General features: G+C 48.0%; 1 protein-coding gene across 1 annotated transcript; it reads right to left on the bottom strand.

Moving 5' to 3' along the window:
- Positions 1–1,888: 1,888 nt before the first annotated feature.
- Positions 1,889–19,242, bottom strand: LOC111144833 (actin, alpha 2, smooth muscle, aorta). The gene is made up of 9 exons (XM_022499351.1): positions 19,005–19,242; positions 14,412–14,565; positions 12,754–12,882; positions 9,951–10,061; positions 8,046–8,130; positions 7,510–7,671; positions 5,666–5,857; positions 4,628–4,809; positions 1,889–2,178 (listed from the first exon to the last, which is right to left on the bottom strand). Exons 2-9 carry the CDS (start codon positions 14,538–14,540, stop codon positions 2,035–2,037), a joined length of 1,134 nt encoding a protein of 377 aa, XP_022355059.1. The 5' UTR covers positions 14,541–14,565; positions 19,005–19,242; the 3' UTR covers positions 1,889–2,034.
- Positions 19,243–22,310: the final 3,068 nt, after the last annotated feature.

Raw genomic sequence — 22,310 nt, 5'->3', positions numbered from 1 at the left:
TCTCAAATTTTGATGTGCGAAGGAATCACCAGAGAAATCTGATTAAAACTCAAGCTTCCAGCCTCTGCTCCAAAGATGCTAGCTCAGCGGGCTTTGGATATGACCCAGGAATCTGCCCACTTAACATGAGCCCCCAGTGATGTTGACCTGTGTAGCCTGTACCTTGAGGTACACTGGCCTAAGGGCTGAGAGCTGGGCTTGGAACCAAGGTCAAGTTGCCCCTCTCCCACTGGTAGGACCACTCAGTTCCTCCATCTGTCTGTCAAAAGGCAGTAAGAATACCAACTCCGTAGGGTTGTCATTAGATAAAATAAGGTCTTAATATAAGTTAGGACATACCAACTCTCATTTGTCGTATTACTATTATTAGCTCCAGCCACAGGGCCAGAGAAGACGAAGGAAGAGGGAAAGCTTGGATTTTCTGGGCCAAGCAAGCATCAAGTCTTGGGTAGGTCTGCAGTAAGATGTTGCAGAGACAGAGACAGAGACAGACAAGAGATGGACAGACACCCCTCGCTTGAAGGACAGCCAGTGGTTGCTGACCCCCACTCAGACTTTCCCACACGAGGGACAAGCGGAACCCAGCTGGGGGACTGCAGAGGACACTGAAGAGCCCGGGCAGAAAAGTGCTTTGAGACTAAGGCCCCTATGAGTAGGGAAGGTGTTTCTGTGCCTCTTTGTACCTCCAAAGCCAAAATGGGTAAAAGAGGAGTTGAAGTGGACAGCTCCTCTGTATAATGCTATTCAGGGAACAATTTCTGTTCCTTCATCTGTGAAAGGGACATGATAATGATATCGTGCCCACCTCGTTCAGAAGAACACACAAGGGAGGAGATGTATAAAGACCTTTGTGTGGTGGGCCTTAGAGAGTCCTGCTGACCTTCCCATCCCTTCTCAGGTGACTCTCTCTGTAGCTACGGATCAGGAGAAGGGAAACTGAAATCCGGATGCATCATGAGATTTTAGAGCAGCATTTCTTGTTCTTTTAAGAATCTGTTTCTCCTGAAAGACTTAAAGTCAGACTTTCTTTTAATACCCATACGGATGGGCACAGCTTACAATGGTTCGACTTCAGATTTTTCAACTTTATGATGGTGTGAAAACAAAAGGCATTCAGTAGAAACTGTACTTCGAATCTGAATTTCGATCTTTCCCCCAGGCTAGCACTGTGTGGTAGATACCGTCTCCTGAGGCTGGGCGGGAGCTGCGAACACAGATCCCAAGGTCAACGACAGACACACTTCCCACTATTTCGAACCCATCTTTCACTGCACAGTAGTTCATAGATTACACAAGATACCAGCACTTGTCTTTTTATAAAATGGGCTTTGTGCCAGGTTGTTTTGCCCAACGGGAGGCTAGTGTCAGTGTTTGGAGCGCATCTGAGGGCAGCTGGGCTCATCTAACCATGTTCCATTTAATGTTCCATTAAAATGCATTTTGACTCGCAATATTTCCAACTCAGGTTGGGTTTGTGGGGATGTAACCCATTGCAATTTGAGGGAAATCTGTATATTTATTGTTGCATATGTTTCATATATATTATAATCATACACCTGTATCTCTAATACCCAGAGTTACTGTTCTGTTTTCACTCATCAGGCTCCCAGTACTGAGGTTTTAAGACAGCAAAGTAATGTAATGATGGGAAAGTTGTGAGCTCAGGGTGGCTTATCCTACTGATACACTTTCATCCATGTTTCCATTTACTTCGTGTGTATTTTCAAATTGTTTCCACTGACAGCATTTGCTCCGAACTTGCCAGGTTAGTGTGAGCGAGCCCGGCCTAGCCGTGTCGTGTCCCAGGATCCACCACCAGGGGGAGCCACTGGCCCACCTACAAAAGCAGGTGAGCCACAAGGGGCCCAGGAGAAGCCAAGACTGCAGGTAACCAGTAACATATTTCAGATTTATTAAAAAACAGGTAGGTAACAAGTCAGAGCTTTGGTTAGGAATGATTTGGAAAAGAATTGAAGGCATTACTCCACATAACATTCACAGTTGTGTGCCAGAGACAGAGAGCAAGGGCGTGTTTTAGAAGCATTTGCGGTGGACAATGGAGGGCCCGGCCTCGTCGTATTCCTGTTTGCTGATCCACATCTGCTGGAAGGTGGACAGGGAGGCCAGGATGGAGCCGCCGATCCAGACAGAGTACTTGCGCTCCGGAGGGGCGATGATCTGTTGGCCGGGATGAGAAAGAAAGGCCGTTAGAGCACTAGGACAGGGCCGGGCATCCCCCCAGGGTCCAGACTGGGTGGACCTCGCTGGAGTTCCGTGGACAGCGGGGACAGTCTTGGCCGTCGGATGCCTGGCCCTAACCCCACCCTAAGCCAAGGGAGGCAACCACTGAATTTAGACTCTGCCTCCTTCCACCTCTTTAAGTCTATTGAGATGCACTGTTTCACACTGGGGGTGCTCAGGGTCCCCTGTTGGATGACATTTCCCTGGGGTAGGTCCCAGTAAGTTGCCCTGTCTGGCTCTCCCTGCTACCCAGGACTGACATGCAGGCCATGCTAATGTTCCTTAAATAACTGAATGGTTTAGAAGCAGAGAGAAATTACTCAGGATAGGGGTCCCTTCTACCTGCAGGAACCCCAAAACATAGCTATGGTGGAGCAAATTCCCAACGCCACTCCTGACTGGAATACTTGGGTACAGACAAATATGGACACTTGGGCAAAAAGACAAGGTATTTCCGAAACCACGGTGAAAAGGTTTAATTCCTGTCTATTCCCCAAGCTCTGTTTGAATGTGTATTTTTCTTTTTTTAAAAAAGATTCTATTTATTTATTTGACAGAGAGAGACACAGCAAAAGAGGGAACACAAGCTGGGGAGTGGGAGAGGGAGAAGCAGGCTCCTCACTGAACAGGGAGCCTGATGTGGGTTTTGAACCCAGGACCCTGGGATCATGACCTGAGCTGAAGGCAGATGCTTAAAGATGGAGCCACCCAGGTCCCCCGAACATGTATTTTTCATACAAGTAGCTGATATTTACTGAGCACGTACTATGTGCTTAACATGATGCTAAGAGTTTTACACATATTACCTCAAACCAGTTTAGAGAGTGTTGAATTAGCCCCATGTTACACATGGGGAAACAGAGTCTGAGAGAGATTTAAGTAACTGACATTAGGTCACACTGGTTGTGCTCCCATCAGACCCAATATTCAAACCTGGACCTCTCCCAGGTGTGGTTTTGTTTTGTTTCATTTTGTTTTAGAAACAACCTTATCCTGTGGGGGTAATTCTAGATGGACAGAAAGGTGACAAATACAGTGCAGAGTTCCTATAACCACCACCATCCAGTTTGAGTTTTCCCTGAAGTCATCACCTTACGGCCCCAGATTTTTTAACGGGTTTTCTCTCCCCCGACGGGAGTCACAAGTTCCGCATTCTTGTTATTCAAGAAGCGAGGTTTGGGTAAGCAGGAACCGGCCAGCTCTGGTCGCGTAACACACCCCCACCTGGGCAGGCTTTGTCAGTGCGTTCACTGACCAGAGCTGCTTGCATGTCTCTCCTCCCGGCCACCCCATGTGGGAGTAAGGGGGAGACGGCCGATCAGAGGAGCATCCAAGAAACACCAACCTTAGGAAAGAGTCTCTCCTCTCACCATACAGTCTTTCAGAGCCTGCAGTGCAGGCAGAGAACTCCGGTCTATCTATCTCTCTGTTACCTACAAACCCTTTTCAAAAAACGACAAGGGAGTGCAAGTAACAGAGAATGTGTCTGAATACTTCCCATATGTGTGGTTTGCACACAAGTGTCCTCTCTTCCGCTCCCTTGGACATGGGTTAGAGAGTCCCAGCATGGCTTCTGACTTCAGAGTGGGAAAACAGCTTTGGAGAAGTCTCTAGGTACCTGTCAGTTTGCCTCCAAAGAACTGTCTGTTTCATCTCTGAGTTCCCATGACTGGGAGTGCACACACATAATAGAAGGGTCTTTGGTGGCTCGGAGACTGAACTTGGTCATCCTGGAGGGATTCTGCACTTCTGAGCACCTAGATCAAAAGGCCAGACAGAGAGCCGGAGATCCGACTCTAATTCTTGGCCACAGAGCTGCGATCAGGGTTGGCAGTGGAAAAAGAGCACATGGGATAGAATCTACAACATTTAAACCTCTTCGGAAACAGGTCTGGCTCGTCTGATTTTTGGTAATGTTCTGTGTGTGAGATGCACGATTTCTGTGATGGGGAAAATGACGCAATGTATATTTTTAAGAGGTACGATGGAAATCATCTAGACTTACTGTTGGAATCGTTTCACAATAGAGGCAAATATTGAATTAAGGTTGTACACCTGAAACTAACATAACGTTATGTGTGAGTTATATCTTAATAGAAAAATAAAGGCATATGCCCATGTGGGGAGCTCTGTTGAACTTCACTCCTAAAAGTCGCTGATGGCCAAGGATGATTATAGGTGAAATTTTGTGCCAAATAATTTAGCTTCTCTGATGAACTGGACTGACTTACACCCTATAAAGGGTGGAACTTGTGGATGTGGACCCACTGCTTAACCTTGGAAACCATGAGCACACGTGAGTACAACGTGGCCTCCGAGAGCCCGTTGCGTCTGGTGATGGGTTGGCATCACCGCCGGCAGCTGTGGCCCCGACCCTGAACCTTACCTTGATCTTCATGGTGCTGGGGGCCAGCGCTGTGATCTCCTTCTGCATGCGGTCAGCAATGCCGGGGTACATGGTGGTGCCCCCTGAGAGGACGTTGTTAGCATAGAGGTCCTTCCTGATGTCAATGTCACACTTCATGATACTGTTGTAGGTGGTTTCATGGATGCCAGCGGACTCCATTCCTGCAAAGGAGACACAGGTCATGATCCTTGCAGGGGTGGAGGACAAAACCCAGGGCAGACTGGAAAAGCAGCGTGAGCTACTGGAGGGTCTGAGCCTGGACGGAAGCTAGGCAGGCATCGCGGTGTGGGCACTGCCTGTCCTGATGGTCTCCACGCTCTCCCACCTCTCATCTAGTGGGGAAGCCTTGCCACGGCGCCTCCGGGGGGCAAGGGCTACAATATCACTTCGCTGGGGGGCAGAGCCTTAGGCTCCCCGCAGGAGGCTCCTACAGAGCCAGCGAGAGCAGCTGTTGCTCGGGACAACCCCAAGTCTCTCATTGCCTGCTCCCTTGCCAGCGCCCCTAAAAGCTGAAGGGTGCCGAAGCCCAGGGAGGTGCTTCATCCGACCCAAGCCCGGGCTCACCCCTCCAAGAGCCCACCCTCTGTAAACAATCAGGCTAACCTTTGTCCAAGGTCAGTGCTAATGCAGGAACAAGCTCTTGGGTTTCCTCTCCCCACCCCCGCACTCCTTCCACAGTCTCAGCATTCAGCCTATCCTTCCCACCCATCCATGGCTCCTGTGTCCTCAGCACAGGGAGCATCTGACTTTTTTCACCATACCCCTCCACACCAAGGAGGCTTTGGGCTTGACTACAGCATGGACCATGTTGGCTTAGAAAGAAACCTCCTTTCCTGGCCTTCTGCTCTCCCTAGAAATCTGACACTCTCTTCCTTGCCCTGGTTTAGAAATGCATTTGGTCTTGTGGCCCCTGGCCCTTGTGCCTACATGCAGAAGGGTGCTGAGAGCCAAGAGCTGGCTGGATTCGGGGGACTAGGGTGCTCCCCCCCTGCCCAGGGAGGGGACGCTGAAGCCTACCGATGAAGGAGGGCTGGAACAGGGTCTCCGGGCAGCGGAAGCGCTCGTTCCCGATGGTGATCACCTGCCCGTCGGGCAGCTCGTAGCTCTTCTCGAGGGAAGAGGACGACGCAGCTGTGGCCATCTCGTTTTCGAAGTCCAGAGCCACGTAGCACAGCTTCTCCTTGATGTCGCGCACGATCTCGCGCTCGGCTGGCAAAACGCAAACATGCAGGTTTGCGACAGGCAGTGAAAACCCCCCCGCCTCCCTTCAGCATCGCCCCCAATATGGGTGCCTTCAAAAACGTGCATAAGTTTGATCTGCAACCCCAAATCCGTGATGCCAATTAAACTACAGGCCCACGAGGGAGCCCCTTCTGTCCCTAACAGAGGGGAAAATACTGTCTGGAAAACATGACGGGAAGAAAAGGAGCTAGCTACAGGCGTCCTTCTGCATGAAACATGTGGGACTTTTTTTTCAGGATTAACTATTCACTCTCTGTTACGCTTGTTGTAAAATAGTTCATTATATGGGGTTTTCAGTTGTCCAAGAAGTCTCATGCTTTGAGGCCCCCACGGTTTTCTTTCTTTTTTTTTTTTTTAATTTTTATCTATTTATTTGACAGACAGATCACAAGTAAGCAGAGAGGCAGGCAGAGAGAGAGGAGGAAGCAGGCTCCCCACTGAGCAGAGAGCCCGACAAGGGGCTCGATCCCATGACCCTGGGATCATGACCTGAGCCGAAGGCAGAGGCTTTAACCCACTGAGCCACCCAGGAGCCCCGATGCCCCCCCGGTTTTCAAAAAGCTCCAGAGACCCATGCTGACCAGCCCATGTAGGTCCCAGGTCACACCACTGGTATATTCATTTCCTTCCAGAAGGAGACAGGCCCTGGCTCAGGCCCGGTCCTGGCCCAGGGGGCTCCATGGTGCACAGCGAGGGGGGGGGTGGGGGCAGCAAGTACTCCTCGGATTCCTGCAGGCTGAACTTCTAACCTATTGGTTCCACCTAGGCCCCCCGCAGCCTTTTGGAGATCACCTGGGGTTCTTTGTAGGGAGCAAAAGAGCAACGTAGGAAGGAATTCAGCTCCCTACCCCAGAAACTTTAACATCCACAGGGCTCAAGCTCGGGGTCTATAATAAACCTCAGGTATGTCCAGACACGGAAATGTGTGGACACCACCAGATCGCTGTGGGGAGGGCAGGCAGCCAGGACCATGGACATCGAGGACGCCGCTGGCGGATGCAGACGGGCGGCAGGTGCTTGGAAGCCGAAGACCTCTGAACAGCTTGCTGCTGGGCTGGTCTTCAGACTAGCTAACGATTACGGCTTACTGACCTACAGATGCGGAATTACTCAGTGCCAGGAGCTCCGCGTGCTTGGTGTCGTTCAATATGACAGTCGTGCGGGGGTGACCCTCCCCATTCTACAGAGGAGGAGACTGTGGTTTGGTGAGGTTGGGTCACCTTGCTGGTGAGTGGCAGGACTGGGCCCCGACCCTCCCCTGGCCCTCCCCTGGTGTCTCCAAGAGCAACACCCTGGGCCCCTGGCAAACACTGCCCGATGTTGTCCCCTGTCTCTGCCCTCTCAGTGTCCTACTTGTGAATGGAGGAGGTTAAAAAAATGTCCAAGTGATAGGCCCCCACTTAGCTGTCCTCCTAGAGGTTCTCACTGTTCTTCTCGAGGAAACTGTCTCATCACTTAGAGCGAAAAAGGGGCTGTGCCTGGTTTGGGCATTGAAATCAAGCCTTGCCACCCACATGGTCTCCTCCCATCGCCTCCGTGGATGGTCCCCAGGGTCCTGGATGTCACTGTGAAGAGACGTGGCCCCTTCGCCCCCCGGCCCTCACCCCTGCCCGCCTCACCTGTCGTCACGAAGGAGTAGCCACGCTCGGTCAGAATCTTCATGAGGTAGTCAGTGAGGTCGCGGCCGGCCAGGTCCAGACGCATGATGGCGTGTGGCAGGGCGTAGCCCTCATAGATGGGCACGTTGTGGGTGACCCCGTCTCCGGAGTCCAGCACGATGCCTGGGGAACAAATGGGCACAAAGAAAGTCACCATGGCAGCAGGTGTGTTGGTGGGGGCGGGCACCTGGGCGAGCGGAAGGGAGTTTCTGAGCCTCTGATTTGAAAGAGAAGAGAGAAAGCATGTGACAGCATGGTACGAGCAGGACAGGGCTTGGGGAAGATAGAGAAAGAGCAGGAAGAGAGAGAGAGAGAAAGGCCTGCTGGAAATAGAGCTCGAGGGCTTATTTTTTAAGGTGGGAAGAAGGCCTTTCTCAGGGCCGGGATTAGCCCTGTCTGGTCTAGCTACCCACCCCACCCCAAGTCCATCCAAACTCCATGTTTACAATCGTCAAAGCCCATCATGGACGGTGCACCCAATCTGGGCTCCCACCTACCGGTCGTGCGGCCAGATGCGTAGAGGGACAGTACTGCCTGGATAGCCACATACATGGCCGGGACGTTGAAAGTCTCAAACATAATCTGCAAAGCAAGCCAAAGAGCTACATTAGGGATGTGACCAGTCTTGGCAAGAATGGTCAAGAAAGCGTCCCCTGCAGGTGGGCTCGGAACACAGCCGTACCCGCCTGGCTCAGGGCAGAGGGCACGGTGCCCTGAGTGTGCAGGGAGGGAGAGGGGCAGTGCACACCCGGGAGGGGTGGGGGTACACAGGGGCTGGCCCTGGCTCCCACGAGACCTTGGAGAGCTTGCCAGCCTATCAGCCGACCGCTGCAGGCATCCTTCCTGGTGTCTCAACTGTACACGGAGGAGTCTGGACTAGGCGAGCTCCACTGTGAGCAACCTAGGACGGACTAATGGTACTAAAGCCAAAGACAAAGAAAAGATGACTTTCAGGCTTGGACTTCTCTGTTCTACAGAAGGACACCTTGGACCAGAAGCCCCGACCGGTTGGGAACAAGCCCAGTTCCGTGAATTGTCTGAGGTTCCTGTTCCGTCTGTTCCACTTTCTCATGGAGTTGCTGGGTCAATGTCAGCCTGAGAATCCAAGACCACTTTGGCTTCAACAGAAGGGACCTTGATCCTGGAAGACGAGACACGCCCCCTGGAAGCGCAGGGCCCTATATGAAGGCCAGTGCCTCAGTTCATGCAGTCTAGGGACAAGACCAGAGCCGCTGCAGGTCACAGCTGAGAAGGTGATGCACACAGAGATGCCCATGGGCCTCCCCTTCTCCACCTGCCAAACCCTGCCTGGTCTATCCGCCAGAACATCTCATGTCGTTTGCTAGACAGCCATGATTCCCAACTGTTCTTCCACCCCCACACCATTCCCAGGGACAAGAACACCCATCAGAAATGACATAGCTCGCCACGTGGAGGGACTGCCAGGGGCACAGGTGTCCCCCTGCAGAGAATGACCGCCCATGTGTTGGTGTAAGTGCCAAGAGCTCTTCTGAGGAAAAGGTCCTGAGTATATACATTTATTGATCTCAAAAGATCCCAAGTCTGTTCCAGGCTCTGCTGCTTTGAGCTATATGACCTTGCGGTAGTCACCCCTTGTACGTGATCCTTGAATTGCTCGTTTATGTAATCAAATATCTCATTATATAACCACTTCTCTAACTCTTCATTTAAAGATTACAAACTGCTTCACCTTGTTCAGGTTTAAAGAGACAATGCAGGTGAAATGCTTAACCCAGAGCTTCAGTAGAGCAAGCGTTAAGCTGACATTGGATGCTTCTGTTTGGTAGCTCATCCAAACTGGAAGCCTTGTCTGCCCGGTGGAATGGGTGATCTCCTACCCTAAGGTCTCTGAGCATCACACAAGTCACAATAATGACAGTAAAAACTATTATTGTTGAACATATCTTGTATCAGGCACTGCCAAGCACATCTGACATTTTGCCCCATTATTCTTCACATCAACACTTTGAAAAATAATAGTACTAGTCTTATTCCCGAGACACATGGACAAGGAGGCCAGGAACCCAAGAAATTAAGGGGATTCATTAAGCTCGTGAAGCTGAGAAGCGACAGATTCCCGCTGGATGTTAACCCACATTTTGAAATGATTTCTCCTTCCAGGTTTGTAACCTAACACACCCAGCCTTTTCCATTACATATTCTAATTTCCTATTGCTTCTGGAGTCAAGGGGCCGTTCCTGCCCTAAGGGAGTGAGTAACATCATGATGTTTCTGTCCTTGGGAATCCCCAGGTTCCCGGGAAGTTGTTGGTCTGTGAGGAGACTGCTGGACTGGGCCCCCTCTCTGCTCTCCTGCCCCACGCCTTTCAAACAGGACTTGACCCAAACCCCAGAGTGCTGGATCCTGGAGTGGCTCTTTACCTGGGTCATCTTCTCCCGGTTGGCCTTGGGGTTCAGGGGCGCCTCGGTGAGTAGGGTTGGATGCTCCTCAGGGGCAACACGAAGCTCATTGTAGAAGGAATGGTGCCAGATCTAGCGGGGGCCGAGGAGAAACACAATGAGGTGATGTTGTGGGGGGCTGCGGACCCCCAAAAAGGGACCAGAATGAGCTACATGAAACTAGGACCAAATCGTACGTTACAAGCACTCACCAAATGTCCATGTTTTTACTGACACAGACACTGAAGCTCAAAGACTGTGAGTAACTTACCCAAGGATTCACCTTGAGGAAGTGACTCAGCAAAAACCCAGACCCAGGTCAGGGGGGCAGGACGGCGTAGTGGCTAAGGGCACAGGCCCAAGCGTCAAATCCAGATTCAAATCCCAGCTCAACCACTACTTGGTGGTGCGAGCTAAGGCAAATTTTAACCCTTCTCAGCTCATCTCACCGTCGGTAGTATGAAAATAACTTGTCTGTCTTGGTGAGAACCCTAGAGTTACTATTCACTCCAGTGCCTGGCCCAGAATGAATATTATTATTATCACTCAACTATACCTTTGTTTAAAGTCCTCACTATGGCCAGTGTGGAGCTTGAACTCACCATCCCGACATCAGGAGTCTCACACTTTTTGGGCTGAGCCAGCCGGGCGCCAACTATATCTTTTCCCCTATGACCACTTCAGTTAATATTCCTGGGAAAATGATTTAGTTTCACAAGTAAATGAGTGAATGAGTGAATGAGTAAACGAGTGAATGCGTGAATGGATGAATGAAACTGACCTGAAAAATCTAGGTACCATTTTTAATACTTCTTGGGAAATTTCCCTCCACAACATATCCTAAGAAGACAGGTGTCCCTGTCTGTGTCTCCACACCTGCCATCCCCCTTTCTGGTCTCCAGGGCTGGGAGAAGCCTGCCCTTGTGGACACGCTCTGGACCTTCCATTTGTGGGCAGATATCTGACCTTCAGATGCTTTGAAAAAAGCCTGTGTCCACTGATAGCTCATTCGTGTGAGGTACTTTGGACATGAGTGTGTTTGCCTTGTGGTTGAACGTCCTCGATGCCAAGAAGAACAGACCATTGTAAAAAGGGCTAAATTAATTCTTTTTAAGGGCCCAAAAAGTCTTTGCTAGCACTGGGAATATGAAATTCATCCAGAACTGACACAAAACAAAACAAAACAGGAACTGCTTGCCAAAGTTTTTATAAATTGACAAAAGCCAAACTGACTTTAAAGAATCTTTATCTTGTCCCAGTGTCTTTGGTTCTGAAGTTGTGGTTTCTAGAAAGGAAAGAAGGTTCTTGAAAGTTGTACTCCTTTGATGGGATAAAAGTAGCAGAGTGTTCAAGAAATCCCACAAGTCATGTTATATGCTGTGGTTACGCCGAAATGTCATTGAGAAAACAACCAACCAACCCCTCCCCTCGGCAAGCCTCTCTCCCAACCTCATTTTAAATTTCAGTTTTATAAATGATTAAATGCTTTATTCTTCCCAATTCTCTCGGTGCGTACATTCTGAGATGTTGCTATCTCCATGGAGGAACTCTCAGAGTGTTTCCTACTGTCATTAATACCTTCTCCTCCGTGCAAACTGCAACCGTAACCAAATCCGGCATCTCAGAGAAAGCAAACCTAAGGAAATGCTGTAGTAGGGAAGTAGAGTCCTTGGCATTTTTACTGATAAATTCTCGCAATACTATTTTCTTTTAAACTGGTGAGATTGTGTGTGTGTGTGTGTGTGTGTGTGTGTGTGTGTGTGCGTGCATGAGTTTGTGAGTGTGTGTGTGCATGCGTGTGTGTGTGTGTATGTGTGTGTGTGTAGAGAACTGACAAATAAAAGTCCAGATATTGTGATTCTAATATTTTGCTACATTAAAAAAATTAGTGTCATTTTCCCATTAGCCTGTCTGCTTTTTCTCCAATCACTTGTTTCTATGATGCCTAATAATAAACATTAAAATCCTAGGATTTGGGGCACTGGGTGGCTTGGTCAGTTAAGTATCTGACTCTTGATTTCAGCTCAGGTCATGATCTTAGGGTCGGGAGATGGAACCCTGCACTTGGAGCCTACTAAAGATTCTCTCTCCCACCCCCACCTCCCCTTCCCACCCTCATTCACCACCCCCTCAATCTTAAAAAAAATAAATAAATCCAAGGATTTAACTCTTCCCACAAACTCTTTTATATTAAATTGGGAGATAAAGCATTCACTTAATGCAACACAGAGAGGTACTTTCTAAAATATTTAAAAATTTGTGTCTGTTGCTTGAGCTTCAGTATAATGGGGAACATTCAGCAATGTACCAAATGTGCAATGTCATGACTCCCGCTTCTAGAGCGAAAACTAAAACACTTAAAAGAAACAGTTCAGGGTGATTGGTGAAAAGCTTTCCAGCGTGGGCCGTGGGCCGGGCAGAGCTGCTCTGGCTCCTCTCCTCCACTGGGAGGCACAGCCTTCTCGAGGCTGGTGAGAGCAGGGAGGGCGGGGTTGGGGGGGGTGGGAGGGGAGGTGATTCTCCTGGCTGCCCTCCCTGGGGGGGTAATCCAGTTGACTGAGCCAAGAGACTGTTAATTCCTACCACTGGCAAAGGACTACTGCTCTCCTCTGCAGAACCCTCTCCCTCTAATTAGTTTATAAACCTTGTTAGGCAGGGAATTTTTTTTTTTTTTCAAAGAAGCATTTCAGGATTTTTTTTTCCCCAACCGTAGCAAAATCTTTTGAACCAGGGCCATGGAAATTATGCATCCTGAGGGCTCGACCTACAGAAAAGTTCCCGGTACCTTTTCCATGTCGTCCCAGTTGGTGATGATGCCGTGCTCTATGGGGTACTTCAAGGTCAGGATTCCCCTTTTGCTCTGTGCTTCGTCACCCACGTAGCTGTCCTTTTGTCCCATTCCCACCATCACTCCCTATAAAGATTCAACACAGCCTGAGTCAGCCTCCCCCAGAACTTGCGAACTGATTCCGATCCAATCACGAAGGGTTAAATCATTGCGAGAGGAAGTTCTCTTTTAGTTTCAGTGACTTGATATTCTGTGTCTGGTCGCTCTGCTCTTAAACAACATCCCTCAGCTGATTGGCAACAGACCTGATCCATCTCCAAACAGCAGAAGGCCTTGTGGGTTAAGCAACTTTACACTATATATTTTTATTTCCTCTGTTTCTTAATGAGCTCTGTTAGGGCAGACACTGTCCTTGTCTTGTTTGCCATTAGAACAAATTTCCCAGCAAGTATTTATCGCTCAGGAATTACTTGTGAAATGAATGCATGAAATTTTACATGTTAGTTAGAGGGCACTTTGCCTCTTGTTAACCCTTGAACCTATACTGTTAAAGCGGTCGCCCACAGAAGAGATGTGAATATTTTCTAACCATTATAAGCAAAAGCATTATATTGACAAACGAGAGCTCGGTGCTTGATTTCTAATGGATAAATCCGTACCAATCAACATTAAGATGCTTGCCTAAATTAGTCGGAAGTATATTTTTAATCATTTAAGTGCAGCTTAAAAAAAAAAACCAAGAAGAAGGACATTGTCGTTGCTGGGATTTTAAATGGCACCGGAGTGCTTGTTTCAGAATTGCAAAAACAGTTGTTGCTATTAGAGCCATAAATAGCTGTTTGTACGGATATCTCCATTGCACGCAGTTCAACAAAGAGACAGATTTCAGATTTCATTCATGGGACGTGGCTATTATTATTATTCATACGACTATATGCCAAACTGAGAGCCACGGAGATTAGTCAGACAGGCTCCACAAGCAGAGACATTGCTGATGCAGAAGGAGACTTTCTAAGATGAAAGGTGGCGGCCCCCAACATTTTGTTTACACATAATGTTCTATAAAATTATCATGTGGCTGTCCACGGATGTGCCACCAACCCCTAAGATATGTAAAATTGCACTTGACAGCAAAGCCTCCTTTCGTCTAATATCAAGATCTTTGAGAGGGAGTGACCTAGGCGTTTATTTTAATCTCCTTCCAAAGAGGGGCTGTGGTTTGCACTCTTAGGTAATTCACAGTATTTCTCATGATGATAATGATCGTACTGAGACAAAAAGGAATGTGAGAAAAGGTTAACTTTATGTCCGATAGATACCCACCAGATAATCTGTCTACATGGTCTATGAAATTCGTACTTATTCCTAGACATCAATCGTCAGAGGTCTGTTTTTAACAAGGTTACATCATTTCTGGAGAGACCATGAGAGACAGTCTGGGGATACTCACGGACACACAGAAATAGAGCAACCTAACCTATCGCCCCATTTCTCTCTATTCCAATCAGAATTTGTTTTATTGAATACATTTGATGGACAACGTTGTGCAAGCTTAAGGTGCACACCTGTTATCTTGATACATTTATATCTTGTAATGGGACTGTCAATGTAGCGATATTTATCACATTCCATAATTGTAGTACGGTAGTGCTTACCTGGTGTCTGGGGCGTCCCACGATGGATGGGAAAACAGCCCTGGGAGCATCGTCCCCAGCAAAGCCGGCCTTACAGAGCCCAGAGCCATTGTCACACACCAGGGCGGTGCTGTCCTCCTCTTCACACATTTTGATGGAGCTGCTTCACAGGGTCCTACAGGAACAGGGATGAAGCCCACCCAGCTGTTATCCAGTGATCGTGGCACTTAACTGACCACTCCTACTCTGTACACCTAGAGCGCACACCACAGGCCCTTATCACAGCATTTATTTCAAAGTACTTTAATTAGACTGAACGCTTTTTATAAGCCACAATTCAGAAGTCCATGTTCATACAACTGACCTCCAACACTGTGCCTGGCTTATCACGTGTGCTCAGAAGCACTTTAAAGAATGACCAAGCAGGGGGCACCTGGATGGCTTAGTGGGTTAAGCGCTGCCTTTGGCTCGGGTCATGATCTTGGGGTCCTGGAGTTGAGCCACACATTAGGCTCCCTGTTCAGCAGGGTGTCTCCTTCTCCCTCTGCCCTTCCCCCTGCTTGTGCTCTCTCTCTCTGTCTGGCTCTCTCTCTCTCTCTCTCTCTCAAATGAATAAATAAAATCTTTAAAAAAAGAAAAAAAAAAGAATGACCAAGCAAGTGGATGAATGAACAAGTGTAGAGCACAGATGGGGAGTATCAGACTAGGAGACCAGATCTTCATGCAGATAAGTGACTTATCATATGTTAAAGAAGTTTCTGGAATTTGCTGTCTGTATCAACCCAAACACATTTCTCTGGATAGATTATCATGTTAAAATATTTTCTTGAGGGGCACCTGGGTGGCTCAGTGGGTTAAAGCCTCTATCTTCGGCTCAGGTCATGATCTCAGGGTCCTGGGATGGAGCCCCGCATTGGGCTCTCTGCTCAGCAGGGAGCCTGCTTCCTCCTCTCTCTCTGCCTGCCTGCCTCTGCCTACTTGTGATCTCTGTCTGTCAAATAAATAAATAAAATATTAAAAAAATATTTTCTTGACAACGTAGATTTTGAGGGGTGGGCGGCATGGGAAAATCTGGAAATGCTGAGAAGTTGAAATGTTAAATGTAAAGTGTTGAAAAGGGAAATCTCTTCTGGGTCCCAAGAACTGTTGTTTTACCTTTGGAAAAACATTAGAGCCAATTGAAACTTTCAAAGAAAGTGCTTTAAATTTTAGGGGCCACAGTTATTCTCCATTAATAAAAATCATAGCTAACTTAAACATCCATGTGAGGGAAAGTCTAAGAAATTGCACATCGGGTAGTAGGATATCCTGCTGCCATTAGGAAAGGCAAAGGACAGGAAGAAGTATATTTCATGTAAAAATAATTGATTAGAGAAAATAACATCGTATGATCCTATTTTAAAAATGTATTTTTATGCATCGAAAAAAGATTAATTATATTTATGAAGACATTGATGGGTATTACTTTAAAAAGTGATTTTTTAAAAAGATTTACTTATTTATTTGAGAGAGAGACAGTAAGAGAGAGCACGAGAGAGGAGAAGATCAGAGGGGGAAGCAGACTCCCTGTGGAGCTGGGAGCCCGATGGCGGGACTCGATACCAGTACTCCGGGAGCATGACCCGAGCCGAAGGCAGTCACTCAACCAAGTGAGCCACCCAGGCACCCCTTTGTAGGTGTTTTTAATGATCTTCCCTGGGCCCTGTCATATTTTCTAAGCTGAGCATGCCTTCTTTGGTAATAAAACAATATGTTTAATATCCTACTCCTATGCTTGGATCCTATCACCAAATTTGAAAAGTTGAAGCAAAAGTAGCAACTTTATAGATTTGGGAAATTGAAGGTTTGTTAGAGAGACCGTTTTCATTCACTGCCCTCATTTCCATTAATGAGAAAATACAGAGGAAATGTTTTGCTCAAGGGCACTGGAGGCAGAGCTGAATCCAAGATCAGGTCCCTTTGGCTAGCCCCTTAACTTTCAGTTTAGATGCCTTCCATTTTTCCAAGCAGACTTAGGTGGACATATCTTTTAAAGAGAGGGACACCCACAGTTCTCTGCTCCAGTTTGAGATTTTAAGATTTCAAGCTGAGGAGGATTTTTGTAAGTTGGTGAGCTCACTACAAACCCAGAACCAGATATGAAAGGCAATTCTTCTAAGGAAATTTCTGGGGTGTGAGAAAATAAAAATAACAACACCAAAAAAACGTTTTGCAAACAAACAAACAAACAAACAAATCAAAAACAACGACGACAACAACAGCAACAACAAAAATGCTTTGTAATTGAGTTCTTCTAGATCATTCCCAGGAAATCAATGCTGTATCTTTCCAGATGCGCTGTAACCCTTTGCAAAGAGTGTGAACCTCAGCTGAGGCCACGCATTTTACAATCTGGATCAGATACTGTTCTCTCTGACTGACAAACAAGGAAATCAAGACTCGATGAATTGAAGTGACCTGTCCAGGTTCCCAACACTGGTGAAGTTAGGACCACGGAGATAACAGAGCATGATGATTATGGGCTTGGGCTCTGCAGTCAGACCATCCGGGTTTGAGTCCGGACTCCACCCCTCAGAAGCTCTGTGAATTAGTAAATTATTTAATATCTGTCAATCACAGTTTTCTTCTCTGTAAGACAGCAAGAATATCAGTCCATGCTATACAGGGTTCTTATGATGGGGGGTTAGGTTTTTTTTATAGAAAGCACTGAAAATAATTTGTAGTGGCGTACACATTATGAGTTCTCAATAAATGTTCAAGTTATGATGATTAGTATAATTATATAATTATCCTCATTATCCAGATCTCTGTATCTCTAGTCTTGGCTTGCTTCCCATACTGCCCCCAGGCATAGCGTGGAGAGCCTTGACCTGTGGAGTCCACTTGTCAGAATGGAGAATGAAACAGATCAACGGCTCTCTCTTTCCCTCTATCCCTTCCCTTCCCAGACTGGATTCCAACTGGATTCCCTTCCCAGACTGGATTCCAACTTCCCAACTGGATTCCATTCGGCATTTATGTGATCAGGCTTCCGACCTCGCAGAGTAAGAAGCTGGAGAAGTGAGAAAGGCAGAGGAGACAAGACTGAAAGGGCAGTAAGAGTCAGAGGCATACGGGAGAGCCAGCCCGCTCCAAGAGGTAGGCTCCCCCAGGGATGCGTTAAGCAGACTTTCCAAACCAAAAGAGTTGAAGACGCGATGAATTATGTGGCTGTAGGACACTCTGAAAACGTGACGAGAGGATGTCCTTACTACGTCTCTTCTTGGCCAGGCAGGCTTGAAGGGAGTGTTTGGATAATACTGCAGAGTATTATCCTCCAGTGTCAGAACACATGCAGGAAAAAAAAAATCTCAAAATTCAGTAAATATGTTTTTATTTGGCAAAAAAAAAAAAGTCCACAAGGGATTTTCTAATCTCTCGGATGAGCACTGTCATTGGAGAAGAATTCTCTGAGTCCCAGGAAAGAAGCTGGCTCAGTGATTTACAGCCCTTATCTATAACCTGAATGAGCAGCTCAATTTGGAGCAAAGCATTTCCTAATTAGGTAAAACACACTCGAGTGTCTGCTTTTGGAACTGCCCCCTGACCAGGGGGGTTGCTCCAACTGTTTCTCGTGCATTTTGTGCCAAAAATGAGTAGTTAAGGCGGGGCGGGGCGGTGGGGGAGTGGAGAACACTGCAGTTCCCAGCTCATCCCTCTTGAAATGCAAACCATATTTAGTCAAGGGTCACAAAATGGAAGGAAAAGCTCAGTGTGAAAACCCCAGTCCGGGCTGAAACAGCCAAGCCCTGATTTACAGCGAAGTTGAAGTTCAGCCTGGGGGAGGCAGGGCTGGCTCTGCAGTCTTGCCTGCCTCTCCCGGGGAGACAGAAATGCAAAGCCGACTTCCCATAGGCTGAGACCAGAGCAGCTCTCATCTGCTCGCCGCTGTGCTCCCTCCCTCTTTACTCACAGAGAAAGATGCAGTGGGTTTCCTGCTGTACTTGGCTGCGAATGGCCAATGGACCATGCAATGCACATTCCGAGGCATAAATTCACAGACATTCTCAAGAGATGTGCCTTTCCTACAGCAGACACTACCAATCAGAGCCTAGGAACCCAGAAGCAAACACGCAGAGTCAACATCGAAGACCAGGCAAGCAGGCTCTCTGTTCGCTTCTAAAACCCACTTCCAGGCACCCTCGCTGCACACACACAAAACACAGTCCAGTGAGAAGTCCCCATACCAAACCTAACCGCAAACAAATGCTGGAGTTTCCAGCGTCCAAAAATAAATAAACGTGTGATTTACTGGAAATCACTAGTCTGCGTCTCTGAAACGCCTGCGAGATCTGGGCTGCTGATTTAGCATGTAGACATCCTCCAGGTGACACACGGATTCCGTCTCATCTCCCTTTTGCCCTCCTCCCCCACACCCAACAGCACCTTCGCTTTGTTTTTCAAGTTGAATAACTAGCGGCTAAGAGCTCCAATCATTTCTCTACTGCCGTGCTCATTCAGGAATTTCAGAGCGTGCCAGCCCAACCCGATCTCCGGCGATGACGTCTGGTCGCACTGAGTAATATCAGAGCTGCTGGGATCTGGAAGTCACATCCCTGGGTCGGTGCCACTTACCCTGATGAGGCTCGGCTGGGCTCCTCCACTCCGGGTGGTGTTCGGGGAGGCTGAACGCTGAAGGGTTATATAGCCCCTTGGCCTGCTTCCCTCCCACTGGCTTCCCAAACAAGGAACAAAGACAGACTTGGGCCCAGCGTTCGGGCTAACACAACCATATAGGGACCTCAGCACAAAACTCTCTAATCTGGGTGGCCGGAGGTCTGGGTCTCTTCCACCGCATTCCACTGCTCTGCTCAAGGAGCGGGAGGCAGCTCAGCTGCCAGAGGGAGATAAACACCCCAAGCCTCCAGAGCCACTCCTGGGATGCCCAGAGACACTGAGCTCCTTGTGTGATGGGGCAGACGCAGGCCGGGCCGCACGTTCCTGTTCTCCCACTGGCGTTCAGGGCATTTCTGAATGACCTGAGCACGGAGAGGAGTGGCCTCGAGAAGTAGGCACTTAAAAAAAAAAAAACTCCTCTACGAAGGTGGCCTGCAATGGAGACATTGCTTCAAATGATCCTAAGTAGAGAGAAAGAGAGAGACGTGATTTGACGGCCGTCATGCTGTTTCTGAGTCGAGTCCGTGTGTGGTGTTAATGGAACTAGAAATTGAAGTGCAGACAGGGTTGACGGGCCCCTGTTTCCCAGAGGAGCCTGGGACTCAGCATGACCTTGACCACTTAGTCCTTTGGCACATCGCAAATGCCCACCAACTGTGACCAAGGGATTTAGCAGAATGATGACGGGCCACTTTTGACCAGAGTCCATGCTGCCCCTTGTCCCAGAAACAGTTTGGGAGAGAAAGGGGCGTGTTCAAGGGTGGGCGGGATCCCTCTGACCCCCCTCTCTACCTGCTGACCCATTTGACAGGTGACAGAGAGGCAGGTGAGTATCTCAAAGACAGGCAGGCAGCGGGCATGGATCTGGCTGTGAGCTCTCATGCCCAGGGGTCAGTGGTGAGCTCCAGTGTTTGACATTTGTCTGCTCCTCTCCTCCAAGCCAGGGTCCGAACTAAATTCATAATAGAAATCTTGGGGATGGATAGCGTGAGTACTTCCAGACTGCTGATACGGGAGAGCAGTCCCAGAATGAATGGCTTTATTTGACAGCTGTGAGCAGCTGTTCACTCCCGTTACTGGGTGTGGTACGTTGTTGGATTGGTGGTACGCACGCACATACACGTGGGTTCATCTTGGAGAGGCGGCACTGTGGATTAGGAGAACATTTCAAATGGCTTAAGACTACATAAATAATAACAGATTTCTCTGTGTTTTTCAGAATCTGGCAAATGAGTCTAGTTTTTATCAACCAGAAAACACAACAGTCTGAATGCTCAAATATGAAGATTTCATAATGTAACGTGAAATTCGGTCTGCAGGACTAAACCAGTGGTTTTTAATCTCAGGGACCAGGTGAAGCAAAAATCCCTTGTTTTCCTGGTTAGAGGGCCTTTGGCCTAGAGGTCGTATTCCCGTCTCAGGGAGTGTCTGTGTCATGCCTGGTAGCTTTGTAAGGTGACTGTCTCTCTAAACACCACAGACAAGAGTCGTGGTACTCACCTTATTAATTTTTGCATTAATTTCCTCCTTGATAATGGTAGTGTATATGACAGCCCTGACAATAACCAGACTGATGTAAACAGACATACTTACAAGGAGACTCAAGATTTAGTTTTTCTTAGGAGCTTTTTGCCCTTTTTCTCTTTCTCCCTCCCCTCCTTTCTTCCCTTCCCTCCTTCCTTGTCTCTCTTCCTCCCCACCCCCTTTTTCTTTTCTTCATCTGTGATACTAACCAGAGAGGACCTATAACTGAAAGTAAATTTCTGGGCAGGTGATTAAATGGTCTCATTGTCTGGTTTGAGATTTATACTTCTGTGGCCATCCAAGTCCCTTCACTGAGAGAAAGCAGCACCCCGTGTATATGTGCATGCACAGAGAAATCTCCAGCCAAGTGGCCAGATACCTTCTGTATCCAAGGAGCTACGAGCCAATTAGCAAAACAGAAGTGTCTGATGGTTCGGCTGCCATTCAGGAAAAGTATAAAATAAATTCCAAACCCTAAGCACATAGTCAAGAATCCTCTCCAGACGCGCTGTTCCACAAACATCATGAATGCCGTCTTGGTAACATTACCCAGTGATGATTTATGATCAATCCCTGAAGATCTGGGAAAAGTTTCATCCTCTCTCGGTGGGGTGGGCATGGTCTAGAGCTGAGTAAACAGTGAGTGCTCAATAATTGCCTAACAAGTTCTTGATCATTCTCTAGCACCATCACCATGTAGGCTTGAGTTAGACCATTGTCAATCCCGGCAAACACCCGTACCATCTGGATTCTGGTGAGATGATTCTGTGCTGCTGTTGCGAATTTGGGCTGTAGGAGTTGCTTTCTCCAGACGGATCACACTCATGGGTTGTTCCGTATTATAGTCAGCTCATAAGAGTTATCTCATCGGAGAAGACACAGTAAGAGCCAGGTGACTTTTCTGTCTCCCATTCTTGACATTCTCCAGGTCCCGGAAATCTCACATCCCAAGGCCGAGCTGCGCTAAGACAGCGCAGGCAGACAAATGCATGAAACCCCCAGACTACACACGGCCCCTCTCACGTCACCTGCACACCTTCGCCAGGCTCTGCTCTGCTCTCCACTTGAGCACCATGAGATCTTCAGGACAAGTTTAATTTGACGCCTCCCATGGAGGTGGGAGGGCTGGTATTTGGGGGTTAGATGGCTTTAATGTTACTAGTCTTCTCATTAACTCAAAATCTGAGAAGCCCAAGGACTCTCTCATGGGAGAAGGCACTTCGCACACTCCACGTGAGGGGAATAACATGCAGCCTATGGAAGGAATGCAGTGACTATCAGTCCTCACACCTTGGCTTTGTACAAAGCAAACATTTTTGGAGGGATTTCGGTGCAGAGTTCAAGTTCTGGATCTACTGCTTGCCAGCCCTGGGGTCCTCTGTCTGCCTTAGCTTTCTTTCTTTCTTTTCTTTTTTAAGGTTTTATTTATTTGATAGAAAGAAAACGGGCACATGACCCCGGGGGAGAGCCAGAGGGAGTGGGAGAAGCAGGCTCCGTGGAGGTCCATCCCAGGACTCTGAGATCTTGACCTGAGCTGAAGGCCGACATTTAACCAACTGAGCCACCCCGGTGCTCCTGCCTGAGCATTCTTATGAATGAAATGGAATGAAAAATTCCATTAATAATCCTATGTTATCACAAGGCAGTCGTGAGATGCAGAGAATAAAATGAGCAGAGCCCTGGAACTCCATCTTGACCTCGGATGTTCTGTAAGAAGGACCCGGATCTACAGGTGAGAAA

Source organism: Enhydra lutris, unplaced genomic scaffold, assembly GCF_002288905.1.
Source record: "Enhydra lutris kenyoni isolate GAN:26980312 unplaced genomic scaffold, ASM228890v2 scaffoldscaffold12, whole genome shotgun sequence".
Classification (NCBI taxonomy): domain Eukaryota; kingdom Metazoa; phylum Chordata; class Mammalia; order Carnivora; family Mustelidae; genus Enhydra; species Enhydra lutris.
Note: the sequence above shows the minus strand (reverse complement) of the source record. Positions and strands in the feature narration are given on the sequence as shown.